At 37.3% G+C, this 20,408-nt stretch overlaps 1 protein-coding gene across 5 annotated transcripts in view; it reads right to left on the bottom strand.

Annotated features, from left to right (window-relative positions):
• Nucleotides 1–20,408, bottom strand: part of TOR1AIP1 (torsin 1A interacting protein 1) — a 43,239-nt gene that overhangs the window by 21,290 nt on the left and 1,541 nt on the right. For 3 of the 5 annotated variants that reach the window (XM_068985826.1, XM_068985829.1, XM_068985828.1), the window contains exons 2-3: nt 18,810–18,887; nt 12,903–12,962 (exon numbers count right to left, since the gene is read on the bottom strand). In XM_068985826.1, the coding sequence (XP_068841927.1) occupies nt 12,903–12,962; nt 18,810–18,887 (138 nt within the window). Of the gene's footprint in view, nt 1–11,508; nt 11,554–12,902; nt 12,963–18,809; nt 18,888–20,408 lie in introns of all 5 variants that reach the window. The other 2 variants (XM_068985825.1, XM_068985827.1) reach the window with 1 other exon arrangement.

Genomic DNA, 20,408 nt, shown 5'->3' with positions numbered 1-20,408 from the left:
TATATGGCTCTACCTATGGGCTCTGTACTCTACTCCAATGATATATTTGTTTATTCTTTTGACAATACCACATTGTCTCAGTTACTGTAGCTTTAGGTTTAGTTTACCTTGGAGTTCTGTCCTACTTTATTCTTCCAATATTCTGTTAGTTACTCGGGGTCTTTTGTTTCTCCACATAAACTTTGGGACCAATTTGTTGATATCCATGAGTTAACTTGCTGGGATTTTGTTCAGTTGTTGCATTGAAGCTACTGATTGTTGGGAAGAAATGACATCTTGACAATACTGGATCCTCCTATCCATAAACATGGAACATCTCCCCACTCATCAAGTTTTGTATTTATATCTAAGTATTACATTGTGGGATATGCTAATGATATTGTTTTTTATTTTCAATTATCTCATTCATTGCTGGTATGTAAGAAATTGCTTGACTTTTGTGATTAACCTTGTATCCTACAAACTTGCATGATGGCTTCTAAGTGCCAGGAAGTTTTTGGTCCATTCTTTTGGATTTCCTACAGACAGTCATATCATCTGTGAATAAAGACAGTTTTAGTTCTTCCTTCTCAATCTCTATATCTTTTATTTCCTTTTCTCTTACTGCACTAGTTAGAACTTCCAGCCTGATGTTTAAAAGTGGTGAGCAAGGTCATCTTTGCCATGCACCTGAGGTTAGTACAAAAGGTTCCAGTTCCTTACCTATACACGATATTAGCTATAGTTTCTGCAGACAGTCTTTATCAAGTTGAGACAGTTTATCTCTATTCCTAATTTTTTATCATGAGTGGGTGTTGGACTCTATCAAATGCTTTTTTTCTGCATCTATTGACATTATTGTATGATTTTTCTTTACTCTGTTAATGATTATATGAGTTGATTTTCAAATGTTAAATCAGGCTTTGGACACCTGGGATAAATCCTATTTGGTTGTAGTGTATTCTTGTACTTTTAGTGTCTGTGTTCATGAGAAATATTAGTCTGTAGTTTGTAAAACAGTTTCAAATATTTAAGGAACACTGATCTATAAGTTTCATGCAGACAGCATTACATATCTCCATCTATGTGCTCACAATCAAATATTTGATCCCCCTTTACCTACTTCCCCTTCCCCACTGTTCTTTCCCTTTTGATAATCAATACTTTGTTCTCTATATCTACATGCTTACTTTTGTTTGGTTTGTTCATTTATTTTAAATATTAGCTTTTTATATTCTACATATGAATGAAATCATATCTATGTCTTCCTCTGACTTATCTTACTTAGCATTATGCCCTCAAGATCCATACACATTGTCACAAATGGCAAAATGCCATCTTTTTATTACTGAGTCGTATTACACTGTATATATGTTATATATATGTGTGTGTGTGTGTATATATATATACCACATCTTCTTTATCCACTTATCTGTTGATAGGCACTTGGGTTGTTTCCATATCTTGGATACTGTAACTAATGCTGTGATGATCATGGAGGTAAGTGGCAATGCAGATATCACTTCAGATTAGTATCTTCATATTCTTTGGATAAATGCCCAGGAGTGGGATAGCTGGATCATATGGTAGTTCTATTCTTAATTTTTTAAGGAATTTTCATACAGTCTTCCAGTCACTGTATCAATCTACATTTTCACCAATAATGTATGAAGAGCCCCTTTCTTCCACATCCTTGCCAACACTTGCTTTATCTTTCCTTTTTTGAGAATTCTGACACGTGTGAGGTGATATCTCACTGTGATTTTGATTTGTATTTCCTTAATAATCAGTTATGAACATTTTTTCATGAATCTGTTAGCCATCTGTGTGTCTCTTAGAAAAAAACATTTATTCAGCTCCTCTGTCCAATTTTTAACCAGGTTGTCTGGGGTTTTAAAATTTTTGAGTTGTATGAGATCTTCATATATTTTCGATATTAACCCCATATTTGATGTATCATTTGCAAATACTTTCTCCCATTCAGTAGGTTATTTTTTCATTCTCTCAATGGTTTCATTTGCTGTGCGCAGGTTTTTTAGTTTGATGCAATCTCACTTGTTAAATTTTGCGTTTGTTCCATCATTTACCCAATAGTTGTTCAGTTTCCCTATTTGTGACTTTTCCAGTTTTCTTCTTGTAGTTGATTTCCAGTTTCATTCCACTGTGATCAGAGAGGATGCATATGATTTCAATCTTCTTAAACTTACTGAGACTTGTTTTATGCCGCAACATATTGTCTATCCTTGAGAAAGCGCTGTGTTCACTTGAGAAGAAAGCATATTCTGCTGCGTTTGGATGGAATGTTCTTTAAAAATCTGTCAAATCAATCTGGTCTAATGTTTAATTTAAAGTCAGTGTTTCCTCGTTGACTTTCATCTGAAAGATCTACTCACTGATGAAAGTGAGGTGTTAAAATGCCCTATTCTTATGTTGCTGTCGCTTTCTCCCTTTAGGTCTGTTAACAATTGCTTTAATACACTTTGGTGTGCCTGTTAGATGCAAACATGATAATCATTGTAATGTCTTCTTGATGGGCTGTCTCATTACTGTATACTGTTCATTTTTACATCTTGCTACCTTTTTTGGCTTGAAGTCTATTTTTCCAGATATGAGTACAGAGATAGCAGCTTTCTTTTGGCTGCTATTTGCTTCATGTATTATCTTCCATGCCTTTACTTTTCGCCTACGTTTAGAGCTCTAGCCTCTTTAGAGCTGAGGTCTAGAGGCAACATGTACTTGTTTTTCAACCCATCCAGCCACTCTGTGTCTTTTGACTGGTGAGTACAATCCATTTATATTTATGGTGATTACTGATAGATAAGGACAGTTCTACTATTATATCTTTCTTTTTTTTTTTTTTTCTAGTTGATCTATATCTTCATTGTTTCTCCTTGTATTTCTGTTGCCATTTTGGTTTGGTGATTTTCTAAGATATTTTCCAAAGGTTCCTCTCATGTTTTGTGTCTCTGCTTAATGCTTATCCCAAGTTTTGTATGAAGTATCTCAGTTAAAATAGTCCATTTTCTGTTGACAGCGTCTTATCTTCATTTACCTATACAAGTTCTGTCCTTTTCCTCTTTTCCTTTTATCTTTTTGTTGTCTTAAATTATCCCTTTTTAAGTTGTGAGTCTGTTATCAAAGTGAGATAGCTCTATTTATTATTCTGCTTTTTTCTCCCTTTAATCTTTATGTGATAACAGATGGTTTAAAAACCTTTTCTGATAGACAGTTGGAATTTTCTGGCTCTACTTATCACCTTGCTCAAAGTTTTGCACATTTTGGCCACTTTGTTTCTGGTTGAAGAGCCCCTTTCAATATACTTTGCAAGGCACGTTTAGTGTTGAACTCCATCAGTTTTTGTCTGGGAGAGTCTTTTTCTCCTTTATATCTGAATGATAACTTTGGTGGATAGAGTATTCTTCTGTGCCAGTTTCTAGTTTTCAGTATTTTGAAAATGTCATTCTATTCCTTCTTGGCCTGTAGGGTTTCTGCTGAGAAATTCACCAATAGCCTAATGAGGGTTCCTTTGTAGGTCACCATTTTTTTCTCTGGCTGCCTTTAAAATACTGTCATTGAATTTTGAGTATTTAGGACTCCTTCATTTTTAAAACATCTTATTTCTCTTTTCTCATCTACTTGTATTATTTCTAGATTTCTATCTAGACGTCCCTACCTCTCTCTTCATTACTTTGACATTACTTTGCCGACAAAGGTTTGTCCAGTCAAAGCTGTGGTTTTTCCAGTTGTCATGTATGGATGTGAGAACTGGACTATAAAGAAAGCTGAGCGCCGAAGAATTGATGCTTTGGAACTGTGGTATTGGAGAAGACTCTTGAGAGTCCCTTGGACTGCAAGGCAATCAAACCAGTCCATTCTAAAGGAAATCAGTCCTGGGTGTTCATTGGAAGGACTGATGCTGAAGCTGAAACTCCAATACTTTGGCCACCTGATGCAAAGAACTGACTCATTTGAAAAGACTCTGATGCTGAGAAAGATTGAAGGTGGGAGGAAAAGGGGATGACAGAGGATGAGATGGCTGGATGGCATCATCGACGTGATGGATGTGAGTTTGAGCAAGCTCTGGGAGTTGGTGATGGACAGGGAGGCCTGGCGTGCTGCAGTCCATGGGGTTGCAAACAGTCGGACACGATTGAGCGACTGAACTAAATTCTCTCTTCATGTGGTCTGCTCTCATTCTAGTGAATTCTTCATCTTATTTATTGTGTTCTTTAGCTCCAGAATTTGTTTCAGAATTTTAATATTTTGGTAAGGCAATCTTTCTGCCCATTAGTCTTATCAGTGAGCTCATTAAACTGAGTTTTATTATATCTTTGAGTATCTCCTGAGTATTATATATCTTTGATTATCTTCATAACTTTTAAATTCTCTAACAGTCAGTTACAGTATTTCATGACTTTTTGTTTCTGGAGAACTGTCATTTTCTTTTTGTGGTATACTGTTACTGTGGTTCTTTGTGTTGTTTGATGATGAACTGTTCCTCTGTCAGCGCATTTGATATTAAATGATAGGTGAGAAGTTAGACTCCTTTGTTTTCCAGTTGGTGGCACTATCACATGGGTTTTGTTTTTCTTACCTAAGCTGCCACTGGTTACATCTATCTGAATGGCATTTTATAGACCCCACCTTCTCTGTAAGAGGTGTGACTGTGCCTTTGTTGCAGTTTTTTTGTGCCACCAGGGTCATAGCTCCTTGCCTGTGCTAGAGCCTTTTTCATCACCAGGATAGTGGGCTCTTTCCATTCCTTGTATCTGGGATCCCCTGAGACACAAGCTCCATCATGAGGGAAGATGATGGAGGGGGCAGAGGGACTGGAATCACACAGGCAACTCTTCCTCATCTGTTATAAGGTTTGCAGGCTCTGCCACTGTGAATGCGAGGTGATGTGGATGTGGGCACCTCAGTGGCTGTTGATTTGGGGTCCCAGGCCCCACTGCTGCCATTGACCAGTTACTTGTGGCCTTGGGTGCCAGGCCGGTTGGTTCGCTCGAGTCATGCGTATAGCCTTTCTTGCTGTTTCTGAGTTCTCTGTCTCTGGGCTCTGCTGTTCCCATCAATGGACCCAAATTGCAGCCCCCTTTCCACTATTACCTCAGTTCCCCTTCCACCAAGTATTACATTTCACCCACCTGTAGATGCACAGATGTGTGGATTTCTCCAGCATCCTGTTGCTTTTAGCAGAGACGCTTTTGTTAAGCTGTGGATTTTTCACTGGCTATGGAGTGAAGGGGAGACAAAGGTAAGGTAGATGTTTCACACTGCTGTGTTTCTGACGCTGGTGGTCTATAGTTTTTTCTAATGTTTTTGTCTGGTTTTGGTATCAGCATAATGCTGGTCTCACAGAATGAGTTAGAAAGTTGCTTCCTCTGCTTCCATCCTCCAAGAGATTGTAGAGAATTGGCATAATTTCTTCCTTCAATGTTTGATAGAATTCACTAAGAAACTCACTTGGGCCTCATGCTTTCTATTTTGGAAGGTTATTAATTGTTGATTCAATTTATTTAAGAGATATAGAGCTATTCAGATCACCTATTTCGAGTGAATTTTGGCAGATTATATCTTTCAAGGAATCAGTTACATCTCATCTAGGTTATCAAATTGGTGGGCATAAAGTTGTTCATAATATTCCCATGTTATCCTTTTAATTTCCATAGGATATACAGTGTCCCCTCTTTAATTCTTGACGTAACTTGCATCCTACCTTTTATCCCCCTCCATTTTTTCCCTTCTTTCCTTTTCTTTTTTTCTTAGTTATCTTGGGCAGAGGCTTCACCTTTGAAGGATAGGTTTGCATGGTACAATAGTCCAGGTTGGTGGGTTTTTTCCTTTGAACACTTTAAATCTTTTACTCCGATCTCTTCTTGCTTGCATGCTTTCTGAGATGTTAGATGTAATTCTGACCTTTATTCCTTTACAGGTCATGTGTTGTCTTCCTCAGGCTTTGTTTAGGTTTCTTCTTTTTTTTTTTTTTTTTACTTTCTGTGGCTTAACAAAGATATGCCTAAGTGTATTTTTATTTTTGGCATTTATCTTTCTTGGTGTTTGTGAGATTACTGGATCTGAGTTTAGTGTTTGACGTTAACTTGGGAAACTCTTAGTCATTACGGGGCTTCCCAGGTACCTCAAGTGGTAAAGAATCCACCTGGCAATGCAGGAGACGCAGTAGATGCAGGTTCAATCCCGTGGATCAGGAAGATACCCTGGAGGAAGAAATGGCAGCCCACTCGAGTATTCTTGCCTAAATCCCAAGGACAGAGGAGCCTGGCAGGCTATAGTTCATGGGGTAGCAAAGAGTCGGATGCAACTGAGCACACATGCACACAGTCATTAATATTTCAAACATTTCCTCTATTCCTTTCTTCTCTGTTATTCACAGTATCCATACGTTATACCTTTTGTAGCTGTTGCACAGTGTAGGATATTCTGTATTATTTAGTCATTGTTCTCTTTGCTTTTTGGTTTTTAAGGATTCTGTTTTTTTTTAATTGAGATATACTGATATTTAACATTGTGTCATGTGTAAGGTATATAATGTGTTGATTTGATACATTTATATATTGCTGTATTATCATAGGACTAGCTAACAAATCATGTCATATATTATCATTTCTTTGAGAATGCTATTGATATTCTATTGCTAGAGAGTCTAAGCCATGTCCACTCCAACAAGCCCATCAAGATTCTTCATTTCTGTTAAGTGTTTTTTATCTGCAGCATTTGATTCTTTCTTAGGATTTCTACTTCTTTGCTGACATTGTTCATCTGTTCTTGCATGTAGTCTACTTTATCCATCAGAGTCTGTACCAGATTAAATCATAGTTGCTTTAAATTCCTGATCTGATAATTCTAATATCCATGCCATATCTGGTTGATATTGCTCTATCTTTTCAAACTGCTTTTTTGCATTTTGTCATGTTTTATAATTTTTTTCTTGATGTACTGGGTAAAAAGAATAGTGCTGTAAATAGGTCTTTAGTAAAGTGGTGGTAAGGTGTTGAGGGAGGGGCAGTATCCTGGGAGAAGGGAAGTATCTTACAGCTCTAGGTGTCCACTTTTTAGTAAGCTTATGCCTCAAGACCATGAACTTCACAACAGTTCAAAGTTTTTCCTGTTCCTGTTTAGGTGAAATAGAATGCTCAGAATGGTCTGGAGTTGGGTTTATTTCCCATCTCTCAAGTCAGCTGGGCTTTGATACAGTAGGTTCAGTTTGGTTCAGTTCAGTTGCTCAGTCGTGTCCGACTCTTTGCAACCTCATGCACCGCAGCACGCCAGGCCTCCCTGTCCATCACCAACTCCCGGAGTTTACCCAAATTCATGTCCATTGAGTCAGTGATGCCATCCAATCATCTCATCCACTGTCGTCCCCTTCTCTTCCCGCTCTCAATCTTTCCCAGCATCAGGGTCTTTTCCAATGAATCAGCTCTTCACATCAGGTGGCCAAAGGATTGGAGTTTCAGCTTCAGCATCAGTCCTTCCAATGAACACCTAGGACTGATCTCCTTTAGAATGGACTGGTTGGATCTCCTTGCAGTCCAAGGGACTCTCAAGAGTCTTCTCCAACACCACAGTTCAAAAGCATCAATTCTTCGGTGCTCAGCTTTCTTCATAGTCCAACTCTCACATCCATACATGACCGCTGGAAAAACCATAGCCTTGACTAGACCAATAGGCTCCAGTTAACGAGATTTCCTTGAGGGCTTGTCTTGTTAAGAACAGAATACCCTGGCACGTTTCAAAATGCTGCCTTTTGGGATCCTTCTAACTTGCAGAAGTATGAAGGGATTTTTTTTTTTTTTTAAATGTGAGCCTGGCTGAGCCTCTGGAGGTAAATTTCACAACACAGTAGGGGCCCGCCTTAGACTGGGTCCTGTTGAAATTTTTTAACTCTTCAGACTTGTCCACACAGAACATCCAACAATTCATTAACTGCAGTTCAGGTTTTCCTACCCAGCACTACCTCCCGCAGAGGCTTCCACTTGTGAGTCTCGGCTCCAGCAAGCTATGACTTCCTGTATTTGCCCATTTCTCAAACCTTGGGGGCAGTGATTTGACCTGTGTCATTTCCTCTCTTATGGATGGAAGAAGAGTTGTTGATTTTTCAGTTGTCAGTTTTTGACATGTTATTAGGCTAAAGTGGTGACTTCCAAGCTCCTTACATGTGGAACCTTTTTAAAAAGTCTCCCTCAATAATTTTTTGAGTAAAATGAATGAATGGGGGGAAAGCTGAGAAGTGAATTCTTTCTAAAATGAGAGGTTCCAACAATACCTAAATGTAATACAGTAGCTTTGTTAAAATCACATTTATATTGGGGCATTATGTTTTATATAGTTCAAAAATTATTTGTTGTAGCAAAATTTAAGGCTGAACTGATTTTTGAATCTGTATTAATGGAAATAAAAGTATGTTGAAAATTTACATTCATTCACAAACTATCAGAAAAAACAAATAGTACAGTAATCCCTCTTTTTTCATCCTGATAAAATATATTTCCACAATACTTTTGCAAATCTATGTCAATTGTCTAGAGCAAATTAACTAATAATTAATCCTTTCTATACCAGGTTGCCTACAATTCAATCTCCCTTTTTTCTGTTTATGTTAGTTATGTCAATTAGTTTTAATTAGCACAGTGAAGAATTTAGAAATATTTTTAAATCAGCTTCTATAAGGGAGTTCTGCACTTGCTTTTAATACGAAGTATTAAATAAATCATGGATTTAATCTATTTTTGAACACTTTTAAGACATTTAACATAGGGTCTAAAAATCCTTTCTTTAGAATTCCATGTTCCTAACAGTAAATATTTATCAGACTATATAAGACATAAATAATAATTTATCAAGCAAGGCTATCATGGTAACATCACTAAGAACAAAAAACAGCATTATTTTGTGCCTTATAATCCAGCAGGATTTTATGAATTAAGACACCTTAAACAATACATTTTATATAGTTGACAAATACTCTTCACTGTAATAGGCTTTTGTCCTGATTGTATACACATTTTAAAACATAGTTCTCACTCTAGAAACCCAAGTTTACCAATTGAGAATGTCATTCTGAAAATCATTTACCACAAGATAGTTCAAGGAGCCACAGTTAATGTGAGTGTTGTTTCTAATGTAGAGGAGTTTCTCATATTGCCTGAACTCTAAACATAAAAGAGTGACATTCTATTACAAGACAAACTGTAGTATTTACAACTCTCCTTCTCATTTTGCCTGTTCTGCATCCTTCAAAATTCTAATTTTATCGCCATTAAATCTTCCTGACCTCTTCCACAGAGTAGGGCTCTTCTCTACCATATACATATACCACTATTTTAATGCTTATAACAATTTTTTTTACCCAAGCAGCAAAGAATGTATAGATAAATATCCAAATACAAACTGATGATGAATCAGCAGTATCTATGACTATATAGCTTTTAATTTCATTTCCCTCTTTTGTCATTCAGCTTCCTTTATTCTCAACTTCTTGGCTGCTACATGGGGGAAGCTAAAGCATTAAAAAAAATTTTTTTTTAAGTATTACTCTTTCCTACATACATGTGAAAACTTTCTAGACATTAGAATTCTATTTGGAGCAATAATACCCTAACCAAAAAAAGGTTATTTTAAAAAAATTACAAAGGCTGTGGCTTTTAGACAAATGGCAATAATTAAATGTGCTGTTAAGGAGGTGTCACTTTTCTAACAGTTTTAACCAACTAGGAAAAGATACTTCAGAAGTTTAAGGTCTTTCAGTTTGTTATAAAAAACAGATCACTTAAAACCACCTCCTCTGGTGGACATCAACCATTATCTGTATCACTTCCTGTTCACTTTCTTTTGTCTGGTCACAGTTTTAAAGAAAAATACAAAGTCCCAGGATATTTCTACTATAGGCTTTCTTATTCCAAGAGATTTATGGAATGTGTTGGTGTGAGGCGTGAAGGGTATTCAAGGAAATACAAACCATAATTGTGTTGTGTCTGGGGACAAAGGCATGAAGATTCAAAAGTGAGACGATCATGCTTTTTCAAAGAGAAGACAGGAGTCACCGTGTCTCCTTTTTGTGTTGTCAGTAAAACCTAGTGTGGAATGTTCAGTCTATGTGTGGACATAAATCTACGTCAAGGCAGTTATTTAACTCTCTGAATTTATTCTTAGAACAAATGATAATTTAGGTGATTTGCTGTCTTTAGGTCTGCCATTAATGTAATTAGAGATGGGTAAACTTTCTCCATCAAGGGCCAAAGAGTAAATATTTTAGGCTTCTCTAGCCACATAAAGTCTCTGTCATATGCCTGTGTATACATATATATATTTATTCCACAAAATGTAAAAATTTTTCTTAGCTTACAGGCTGTATAAAAACAAGACCACATGTCAGATTTTACTCAGAGGCTATACTCTGGGGATCCCCGGTATAGATACCTTACTATTCAATGCCAATCATGCTTTGGAGAACAAGAGAGTGGCGCAGCAAGAAGAAGAGAATAAAGAATAGTCTAGAAATATCACAAATGTTCAAGCTCCATGAACAGCCATTTTATACATTTCAAGATTTACTAGCATTACTATTGGGGGAAAAAAAAGGGGTGTCATTCTTTATTGATCTCACAGAAATTTCCTTTAAGCTGAAAGTACCTTTTTTAAAGTTAGTTTTTATTATAAAGTACTTACAGAAATAATTTCTAAATCTAGCATAGAAAGAACATAAAAGTGCTAGATTATTTCATCTACAAGTTTGCTTCTATTTAAGACTCAAAAGAAATTATTTTTTAAGTTTTTATATAGAGCATTTGAGAAATTGGTAGGTAAAAGTACACATGATAAGTTGCATACTACAAGGATCATTTTCAGTACCCAGACACTGTAAATTCTGAAGTCTCTAAAAAAAATTGAGCTTAAGTGGAAGACAAATTTAAAACAAGTTGCAACTATTTATAAAGAAAAATGAAGCTTCTCTCCTTTGACTCATCTCCAGATTTAGAAAATTTGTAACTTAAGACTAAGTCCAACCACAATCAATGTAAGTTCACTTAAAGCCACAGATCTTGGTAGCTCAAGTCCTATATCAAGGCAAATCCTGAAAAGAATATAAATCACTTCAACAAACATGGCAAAGGACACAACTTACTACAGAAAAATTTCCAATTCACTTTCTAAAGCAAGAAAAAACTTAATTGGTAAGTTGTTATCTCTTTTCTCACAATAGTGTTAACTTAATAACTGCTAATAAAAACTAAAATATAGGTTATGACATTTTCTTACGTGAACTTAAACAATAATATAACAAAGGACATAATTTCAGAGAATAAAAACCAAGGCTATTTCTACTATAGGCTTTCTTATTCCAAGAGATTTATGGAATGTGTTGGTGTGAGGCGTGAAGGGTATTCAAGTCCCTCAAGCTGAAATAATGAACAAATATTTTCAAGCCAGTGACCAAATGAAAGTACTCCTGCATTCTACTGATAATTCGAAGCCTCAAAGAGAACCTATAAGAATTAGAGATAAACAAACCTAATTCACTCATTTTAGTATTTCCGTTTGTTTTGCGTGCCAAATCTGCAAGAGAGATAGCAATAAAATGATTAGTGCTTAAAAGGAAATGCATCATATGGTTCTTTACCACAGGTTCATCATCAAAACCTTAACAGATTTTTATCACTTAAAAGGACAGTCATCTATCAGAAAAAAAAAAAAAAATCAACCTAACTTTTTTTAAAAGAGAATAACCGAGGAGTAGAAACCTCATGTGAAGGTAAATGTTTCCTTTTTAGTTCCTACAATAAAGCACCCTTATGGGCTGGGAAACTCTAAAAATGAAGCAGATCTCTTGGAATGACATTCCTAGTTTTCTTTCATAGTTACGAAATCAATTTAAGGGCAATACTCTTCTTAGGTCTTAAAGTGAAAGTTGTTCAGTCATGTCCGACTCTTTGTGACCCCATGACTATACAGTCCATGGAATTCTCCAGGCAGGATACTGGAGTGGGTAGCCTTTCCCTTCTCCAGAGGATCTTTCCACCCGAGGGATGAAACCCAGGTCTCCTGCATAGAAGGCGAATTCTTTACCAGCTGACCCACAGGGGAAGAAATGCAGTTAAGGCAGGAAAAATTTATAGCCCTGAGCCACAAAGGCTCAGTCTTCAATTTTTTATTAGCACTATACTGGGAAGAATAAAAAGTCCCTGACATTAATTTAAAACCATTTTGCTAACAAAAAGAATCATAGCAACATACAAGGACACAACCTCTAAAAAAGAATGAAAAAATTATTTTATACACTTATATGGAAGGATGTCTCAATATATTTTAAGTAAAAATCAACAGTAAGAAGGTACAGAAAAGAGCAATTATTGGGCTAAAATGTGGGTTAAAAAAGATAGGAAAAGATGATTTATACATGAATTCCCTTGTATCTCCATAAAATATCTCTGGAAGACTACCTAAGAAACTGACAGCACTGGTTGCTTAAGGAAACTGGGTGGACAAACAACAAAAGGAGCTGGGAGACTTTCCATCGTATATTTATAGAAATTTTGAACTTCTAACCATATAAATACATGTTCTTGTGGCTGCTAAGTCACTTCAGTCGTGTCCGACTCTGTGCGACCCCATAGACGGTAGCCCGCTAGGCTCCCCCGTCCCTGGGATTCTCCAGGCAAGAACATGGGAGTGGGTTGCCATTTCCTTCTCCAATGCATGAAAGGGAAAAGTGAAAGAGAAGTCGCTCAGTCATGTCTGACTCTTAGCGACCCCATGGACTGCAGCCTTCCAGGCTCCTCTGTTCATGGGATTTTCCAGGCAAGAGTACTGGAGTGAGGTGCCATTGCCTTCTCCAATAAATACATGTTAAGTATCCTATTTAAAAATATGAGAAAGCTGAACCAACAGACAAAACAATCTCTTACCAGATCTTGAGCTTCTTAGAGGAGGTCTACACAGGCTGATTAGAGGGTCTTCACTCATCACTAATATTGGAAGAGAAAAAAATAAAATACATACATAAAATGTCTAACATATTAGATTTATTATACAATCACCTATTTAGTCAGCAAAGTTTTTTCTGAGCTCTCCATTATGCTAAGTATGGGAATACAATAGTGAACTAGAGAAAGGTTTGCTGCTATGAAAAATACATGGGTTTGATGTAAAATTTGACAGTTTTTCTCACCAGACCATATTTGTATAAAAAGTAAGGAGTATCAAATAAAACTTTTAAATGTCTCAATTAAGAACCAAAATCTGTACTGTAGCACCAACTCAATTATCTATTCCATTGTGGCATACCCTCACTGTGGATTATTTACGTCGAACTTTGATTTGAGGGTTAACTTCCTAAGAGTTAATACACTCCCTCCAATTATTTAAATTGTGTGTTTCAACAAACACAAACTCTAATTTAAAAAAACATGTTAATGTTAGCCATAATTTATTTCAGACTATCTACTGTTCAATGGCACAGGGTTAATGAGGAAGCCAATCCCATTAAATAATAAGTTAATGTTAGCCTAGAAATCCAAGGTGTATGACCTCAAAGAGCCTCGCATAAATAATATAAACCCCAATCTATATTTAAATTTGGATTATATTACACTTGGCTTCATTTGTATCTATAAAAAAAGCAGTATGTTTGGCTCTGCTTGAGAAGTACAAAAACCATGCTCTGAACCAGCTACCACTAACCCCCTCTCCATTATATTGGCTGCCTATGTTTGTTCTCATAAAACTGACTTAACCCCATATTTCCTCTTCACAGTATCAAGAAGAGAAATCCTGAAGGGACATCCATTTATTTGTTCTAAAAATATTTATTGAGCATGTTTTTGTACATCTTAAAGACAGAGATGTAGAGACATAATTAAGTTGATTTTATGTAGCTCGAAAGGCAGAATTAAGATCAAGAGAAATTTACAGCAAAGTAGCTTTTAGTTCAGCGGTAAAAACAAAAGCAACCAAATTATTAGTGTTGTCTCCAAAACAGAACTGATGGTGAGGGAGTGATTTCTACATCACTGCAGACGATCAACAGTGTATGAATGGATGTTAACAGAAGGAGACCTATACTGACAGAAACTCTGAGTACATGACTCTCCTAAACCTTCCAGCTGTAAGATTCTATGCAATGTATCAGTTGTTAGCATTCTACATAACACATATTTAGAACTTACATAAATAGCTTTAAAAAGAAATATCACATATGTTTGTTACTCTTATTATTACAATGACTTTCCTCTTTCCCCCCCTATATTCCCATCCTTTGCAGGTTTAATTAAAACCTAAAACTCAACTTTAATCTATAGATATCAATTACTATTTCAGACCCCATCTTCTCATTTAAGTTTTTCTTGTATGCTCTACCAAACACATAGCCCTATGTAAGAGGGGTTGAAGGAGAGAGAGTAGCAGAGAGGGGTATTAGGGAATAAAATAACAAGGATTCTTCTTTAGTAGCAATCTCCTTCCCTTTTTTGCTCACCACTGCACCCCCAGAATCTAGCAATGGCACTAGTATAAAGTAGGTGCTCAATAAACATCTGGAGAATGAATGAATTCTGTAATTACAGCAGTCAGAGAATCAAATGTTCATGACAAAATGTGGTTTAGTCACTTGGTCATGTCTGACTCTTCTGCAACTCCATGGACTAGATGGAGCACACCAGGCTCCTCTGTTCATGGGATTTCCCAGGCAGGAATACTGGAGTGGGTTGCCATTTCCTTCTCCAAGGGATATTCCTGATCCAGGGGTCGAACATGTGTCTCCTGCATTGGCAGGCAGATTCTTTACTCCTGAGCCACCAGGGAAGCCCTCATGTTAAAACAGAAGGCAGTAAAAATATTTAACAATAATTATTTGACTAGAAACCATAACTACTAAAAATATTTAACATTAGGAAAAGTTACTAAAATTTTCCTACTATATTTTTAGGTTTTGAAATTAGTTTCATGAATGGAATGAATCTGGCTATAGAAGAAGTTATATAGGTATGTATGAACGGAACTGATAGAACAACCTAATCACTATCTTAATGTGAAAATAACGCAATTCTGAAACTTCAAACAATAAGCTACTCTTGACTAATACAATCAACATTTTCATGACTTCCAAAACAGGATGACAAATAATGTGGCTGTCTTTACTAGCATGTTTTAGAAAGTGGTCCCTTGGTGTGTGTGTGAAAGTTGCTCAGCTGTGTTTTTGCTACGCCATGGACTGTAGTACATGGACTGTAGTACATGGAATTCTCCAGGCCAGAATACTGGAGTAGCCATTCCCTTCTCTAGGGGTTCTTCCCAACCCAGGGATCGAACCCAGGTCTCTCATAGTACAGGTGGATTCTTAACCAGCTGAGCCACCAGGGAAGTCCCTTGGTATAGGTCATCATTTTCAAGGATATTTTTGGACAAAGTTTTGGCAGACCACTCCAGTGGTCCTATATAAAATTACAGCACGATTTTGAACACCAAAGTTGAATTGAAAGCCTGCGATTCCACAAGAAGGAGGAAGAGCCTATATTTTTTTTTTAACTGAAGTACAGTTGATTTACAGTTGTTGTATTATTAAGTTTCTGGTGTAAAGTGGTTCATATTCTTTTCCATTATGGTTTATTACAGGATATTGAATACAGTTTCCTGCGTTATACCATAGAATTTTGTTGTTTATCTATTTTATATATAGTAGTTCATATCTGCTAATCCCAAACTCCTAACTTATTCCTCCTCTACCCTCTTGCCCCTGTGGTAACTGTAAGTCTGTGAATCTGTTTCCGTTTTGTAAATAAGTTTGCTTGTATCATATTTTAGATTCTATGTACAAGTGATACTAGATATATATATCTTTCTCTTTCTGACTTATTTCACTTTAATATGATAACCTCTAGGTCCTTCTATGTTGCTGCAAATGGCAGTATTTCATTCATTTTTATGACTATTATTCCATTTTGCACATGTGTGTGTATACATATATATACACACACATACATACATACACATATATATATACACACACACCACTTTCACTTCTTTATTCCATTCATCTGTTGATGGACATTAAGGTGGCTTCCATGTCCTGGCTATTGTAAATAGTGCTGCTAAGAACCTGTGGGTGCATGTATATTTCTGAATTAAGAGTTTTCTCCTGATATATGCCCAGGAGTGGGATTGAAGGATTATATGGCAACTCTATTTTTAGTTTTAAGGAACCTCCTAGTGTTTTCCATAGTGGTTGCACCAATTAATATTCCCTCAAACAAGGGAGGGCCTATCTTAAACTTGCACTTAAAGTAGTTTTCCATCAAACTGACTCCTGTTAAGTAACTCCTCTGCTAGACAGACTTTCAGTTCAGTTCAGTCGCTCAGTTGTGTCCTACTCTTTACGACTCCGTGGACTGCAGCATGCCAGGCTTCCCTATTCATCACTAACTCCCGGAGCTTGCTCAAACTTATGCCCACGGAGTTGGTGATGCCATCCAACCATCTTATCCTCTGTCATCCAATTCTCCTCCAGCCTTCAATCTTTCCCAGCATCAGGGTCTTTTCCAATAAGTCAATTATTCACATCAGGTAGCCAAAGTACTCGAGTTTCAGCTTCAGCATCAGTCCTTCCAATGAATATTCAGTACTTTAAAAGCTTGTAAAGACAGACTTTACAAGCATTCATTTAATGACTTTCCTAAACATTCTCCTTTTTTAAGAGGAATGACAGAGGAGCAAGACAAGTACTAGATATAGTATGACTTTTAAAAGCACCTTTTATAGTAAAAGAACCCGAAGTATCTCAAATCTCCCCAAAATGCACATATCTTTATGTCTAGTTATACTGTAGCACAATATATTCCAGCTAATACATGCATGAGTTCCATCAATCTACCATCTACACTGGGAAATGTTTTGTCTTTTCCACTATCAACCACAGCATGAGCTTTGTCAGAAAAAGAAATGCTTAAGCAAATTTTATGAACTTTACACTGCCTGCAAAGTGTTGTGAGGGAAAAAAAAACCCCACCTTATATCCATATGTTTTACTGTATGCTAAGTGATTTTGCAAGTACTATTTCACTTTTGCAGTGAGCTTGTGAGTTAGGCCAGGTTAAGTCATACAGATAAAAACCTGAGGGGTCAACATGGCTAGCTAATATGACCAAGATCCAGTGCTCTTTGCACAACATTATGCAGCCATGTACCTCAATAGCAGGCCTAAAATACAAGCTTAATGTGAACTCCAAAAGACTGTATGAGACATTCTATTGTATAATAGTTTTATAATGGTCTGTATGGTCTATAGGCTGGTGCTCAACAGTCTTCATTAAATCAATTTACTTAACCCCATAAATTTTATAAATTTACTGTAGATTTATTTTTGCTGTAGATTTTAAAAATGAGAAACTTTTGTTTTTCCAGGCATAAGCGTCATGTAATTGAAGCTACTGTAAATAAAATTTCAAGAATATAGTTTTCCCAAATGGCCTGAAAAATGTGATTATAGAGAAGGCACATTATCCTTAACTGGCAGCATTTCTTCCTCCTAAGTGAAAGTGAAAGTCGTTCAGTTGTGTTCAACTCTTTGTGACCCAATGGACTATACACTCCATAGAATTCTCTAGGCTGGAATACTGGAGTGGGTAGCCTTTCTCTTCTCCGGAGATCTTCCCAAACCAGGGTTAGAACCTAGGTCTCCCACATTGCAGGCAGATTCTTTACCAGCTGAGCCACAGGGAAACCCAAGAATACTGGAGTAGGTAGCCTATCCCTTCTCCAGAGGATCTTCCAAACCCAGGAATCAAATCTCCTGCATTGCAGGCAGATTCTCTACCAACTGAGCTATCAGAGAAGCCCAAGAAGAGGATGTATCTTACAACTGATGAGATCTTAGATTTAATATAGTATCAAATTGAGATTGATTATATTGTGTCATGATTTTACTATGCAGACCATTTAATCCATTTTACATGACACATTTATTCATTCAACACTTAACAAGCTTTACTGAGCAGTTAATTATTCCATGGGAGAGTGACAGTGAGGTACTTGGGGCAAGTGAAGGGGCTTTGGAGAAGACAAGCCTAGGTCTGAATTTGGCTCAGTTACATAGCAAGTAATCATAAGAGAAAAGCCAGCTACTCTGAGTTCCAGTTTCCTCATCAAAAAAGTGGGTACAGCTATCCTGCATAGTTATGTGAATTAACATATACCAAGTATATGGTACTTAGCAAGTATTCAAGTATGCGCCCTGTATGTTCTTGACACATGCTGCTGCTGCTGCTGCTGCTAAGTCGCTTCAGTGGTGTCCGACTCTGTGTGACCCCATAGATGGCAGCCCACCAGGCTCCCCCATCCCTGGGATTCTCCAGGCAAGAACACTGGAGTGGGTTGCCATTTCCTTCTCCAATGCATGAAAGTGAAAAGTGAAAGGGAAGTCGCTCAGTCATGTCCGACTCTTTGTGACCCCATGGACTGCAGCCCACCAGGCTCCTCCGTCCATAGGATTTTCCAGGCAGGAGTACTGGAGTGGGTTGCCATTTCCTTCTCCAATGCATGAAAGTGAAAAGTGAAAGGGAAGTCGCTCAGTCGTGTCCGACTCTTTGCGACCCCATGGACTGCAGCCCACCAGGCTCCTCCGTCCATGGGATTTTCCAGGCATGCTACTATTGCTTAATTCAATTTAACAACCTAAAAATAAGATTCACTGAAACTTTGAATGAGGTATGATTTGGCACCCCTGATCGACCCAATATCCAATAACCCAATAATTATAGGCTATAATCAATACATTAAAAAAGCTGACAGGTTAGGAAAAAAACGAACTCAACTCCTCTTACCTGGAGTCTCTCGTGTTCTCCTGATAGCTTTCTTTGTGACCGTTTGGCTTAAAACAGTTTGTGAAGGTGGTTCATCCTCTAAAGAACAGACATAACAATTATAAAATTCAGAATATGAAAAGTGAGTAGAGATTATGTATATTAACAGCAATATATAAACAGCAATGCAAGTAATTCATTGTTATGAAAACTTGGTCTCTCTGTGCACGGGTGCCACATCAAATCCCAGAGACAGAGTCGTGAGTGAAGCGGAAAAGGATAGCTTTGCTGCTTTGCCAGGCAAAGGGAGACACCCCAGGATTCTGCCTCGAAAAACTGTCCCATCCCCAGAGGACTTCATGAGTGTTTTTATAAGTGGGTCAAAGGTGGGGTGTCTGACAAGATAAGGGTGTGAGCAGGGTTTGCACTCCCTTACTCTCATCTCAGGTGGTCAGTCTCCTAATCCTGATGATTAATCTGGGCCTTTTAATCTTGCATCAGGTGAGTTGTTGGTTGTTCTTCCCTTGATTAGCAACTGTTGGAACCTGCCCTTTGGAACTCAGAGAAGGTCATAATGGCTAGCGTACTGCCTCCAAACAATGGCGAGACTCACAGGGGCCCACTCAGTTTCAATCTCTTCAGAAATGTGTAATTAAGGGGTTCCCTGGTGACTCAGTGGTAAAGAATCTGCCTGCCAATGCAGAAGACTTGGGTTTGACCCCTGGGTAGGGAAGATCCTCTAGAGAAGGAAATAGCAACCCATTCCAGTATTCTTGCCTGGGAAATCCCATGGACAGAAGAGCCTAGTGGGTTACAGTCCATAGGGTGGCAAAGAGAGTCAGACACGACTTAGGGGACGCTAAACAACAAAAAATTAGGTTTACCAAAACTTGGGAATTGAACTAGTAGTACTCTTTAGGACAACATAAAAATAAACTACTCACCAATGATGCTTTACAAAATAAATATAGAAATATTACTCTAGAAAATTTAAAAGATGGGCTAAAGAGGAAGAATGAAAAACGTGTAGATTCTCATAGATTTACTAAAAATAAAAGTAAATCCTTTGTGTGTTAAAAAAAAAACAAACTAGCTTATACAATTGCATAGGCCTGTGTTGAAGTCATACAACTTAGCATATTTCCTTTGCCTTCCAAAGCATTCTTCTAGCTAGTGGAGATACAGAAAGAACATAAACACTGACGTATAACATGGTCCCTCAAATATATATGTAGGATCTGTGTATATATGTAGGATCTTTGTCTTCAGAAGTTTATAATCTTAAAAGAGATAAAACATATATAGGGGTTACACGGTCTTGAATTGCTACTCCCAACAGTAACTCACATATCTTTAACATAATTTCCAAAATCATCAACACTTCTACTGTGTCAGCACTTCAGGCATCAGCAGGCAATGTGCAGTCTATTTCTCAGCTCTAAACTGAGAAAATCCACCTCCTCTTCATCATATCCACCAATGGTCTATCACCAACTATGTAATCCCATTATGATTCAAACCCCTTGGTTTTACCTCACAGGTGCGCTACCTGGAGCCAACATGAAACTCCATCTGTGACTCAGTGTTAGATGGGGTAGGGGCAATGTGGGACAGGATGCA

The sequence above is a fragment of the Capricornis sumatraensis genome, chromosome 14 (genome assembly GCF_032405125.1).
Source record: "Capricornis sumatraensis isolate serow.1 chromosome 14, serow.2, whole genome shotgun sequence".
NCBI classification, from domain to species: Eukaryota; Metazoa; Chordata; class Mammalia; order Artiodactyla; family Bovidae; genus Capricornis; species Capricornis sumatraensis.
This window is presented reverse-complemented; position numbering and strand designations above follow the sequence as displayed.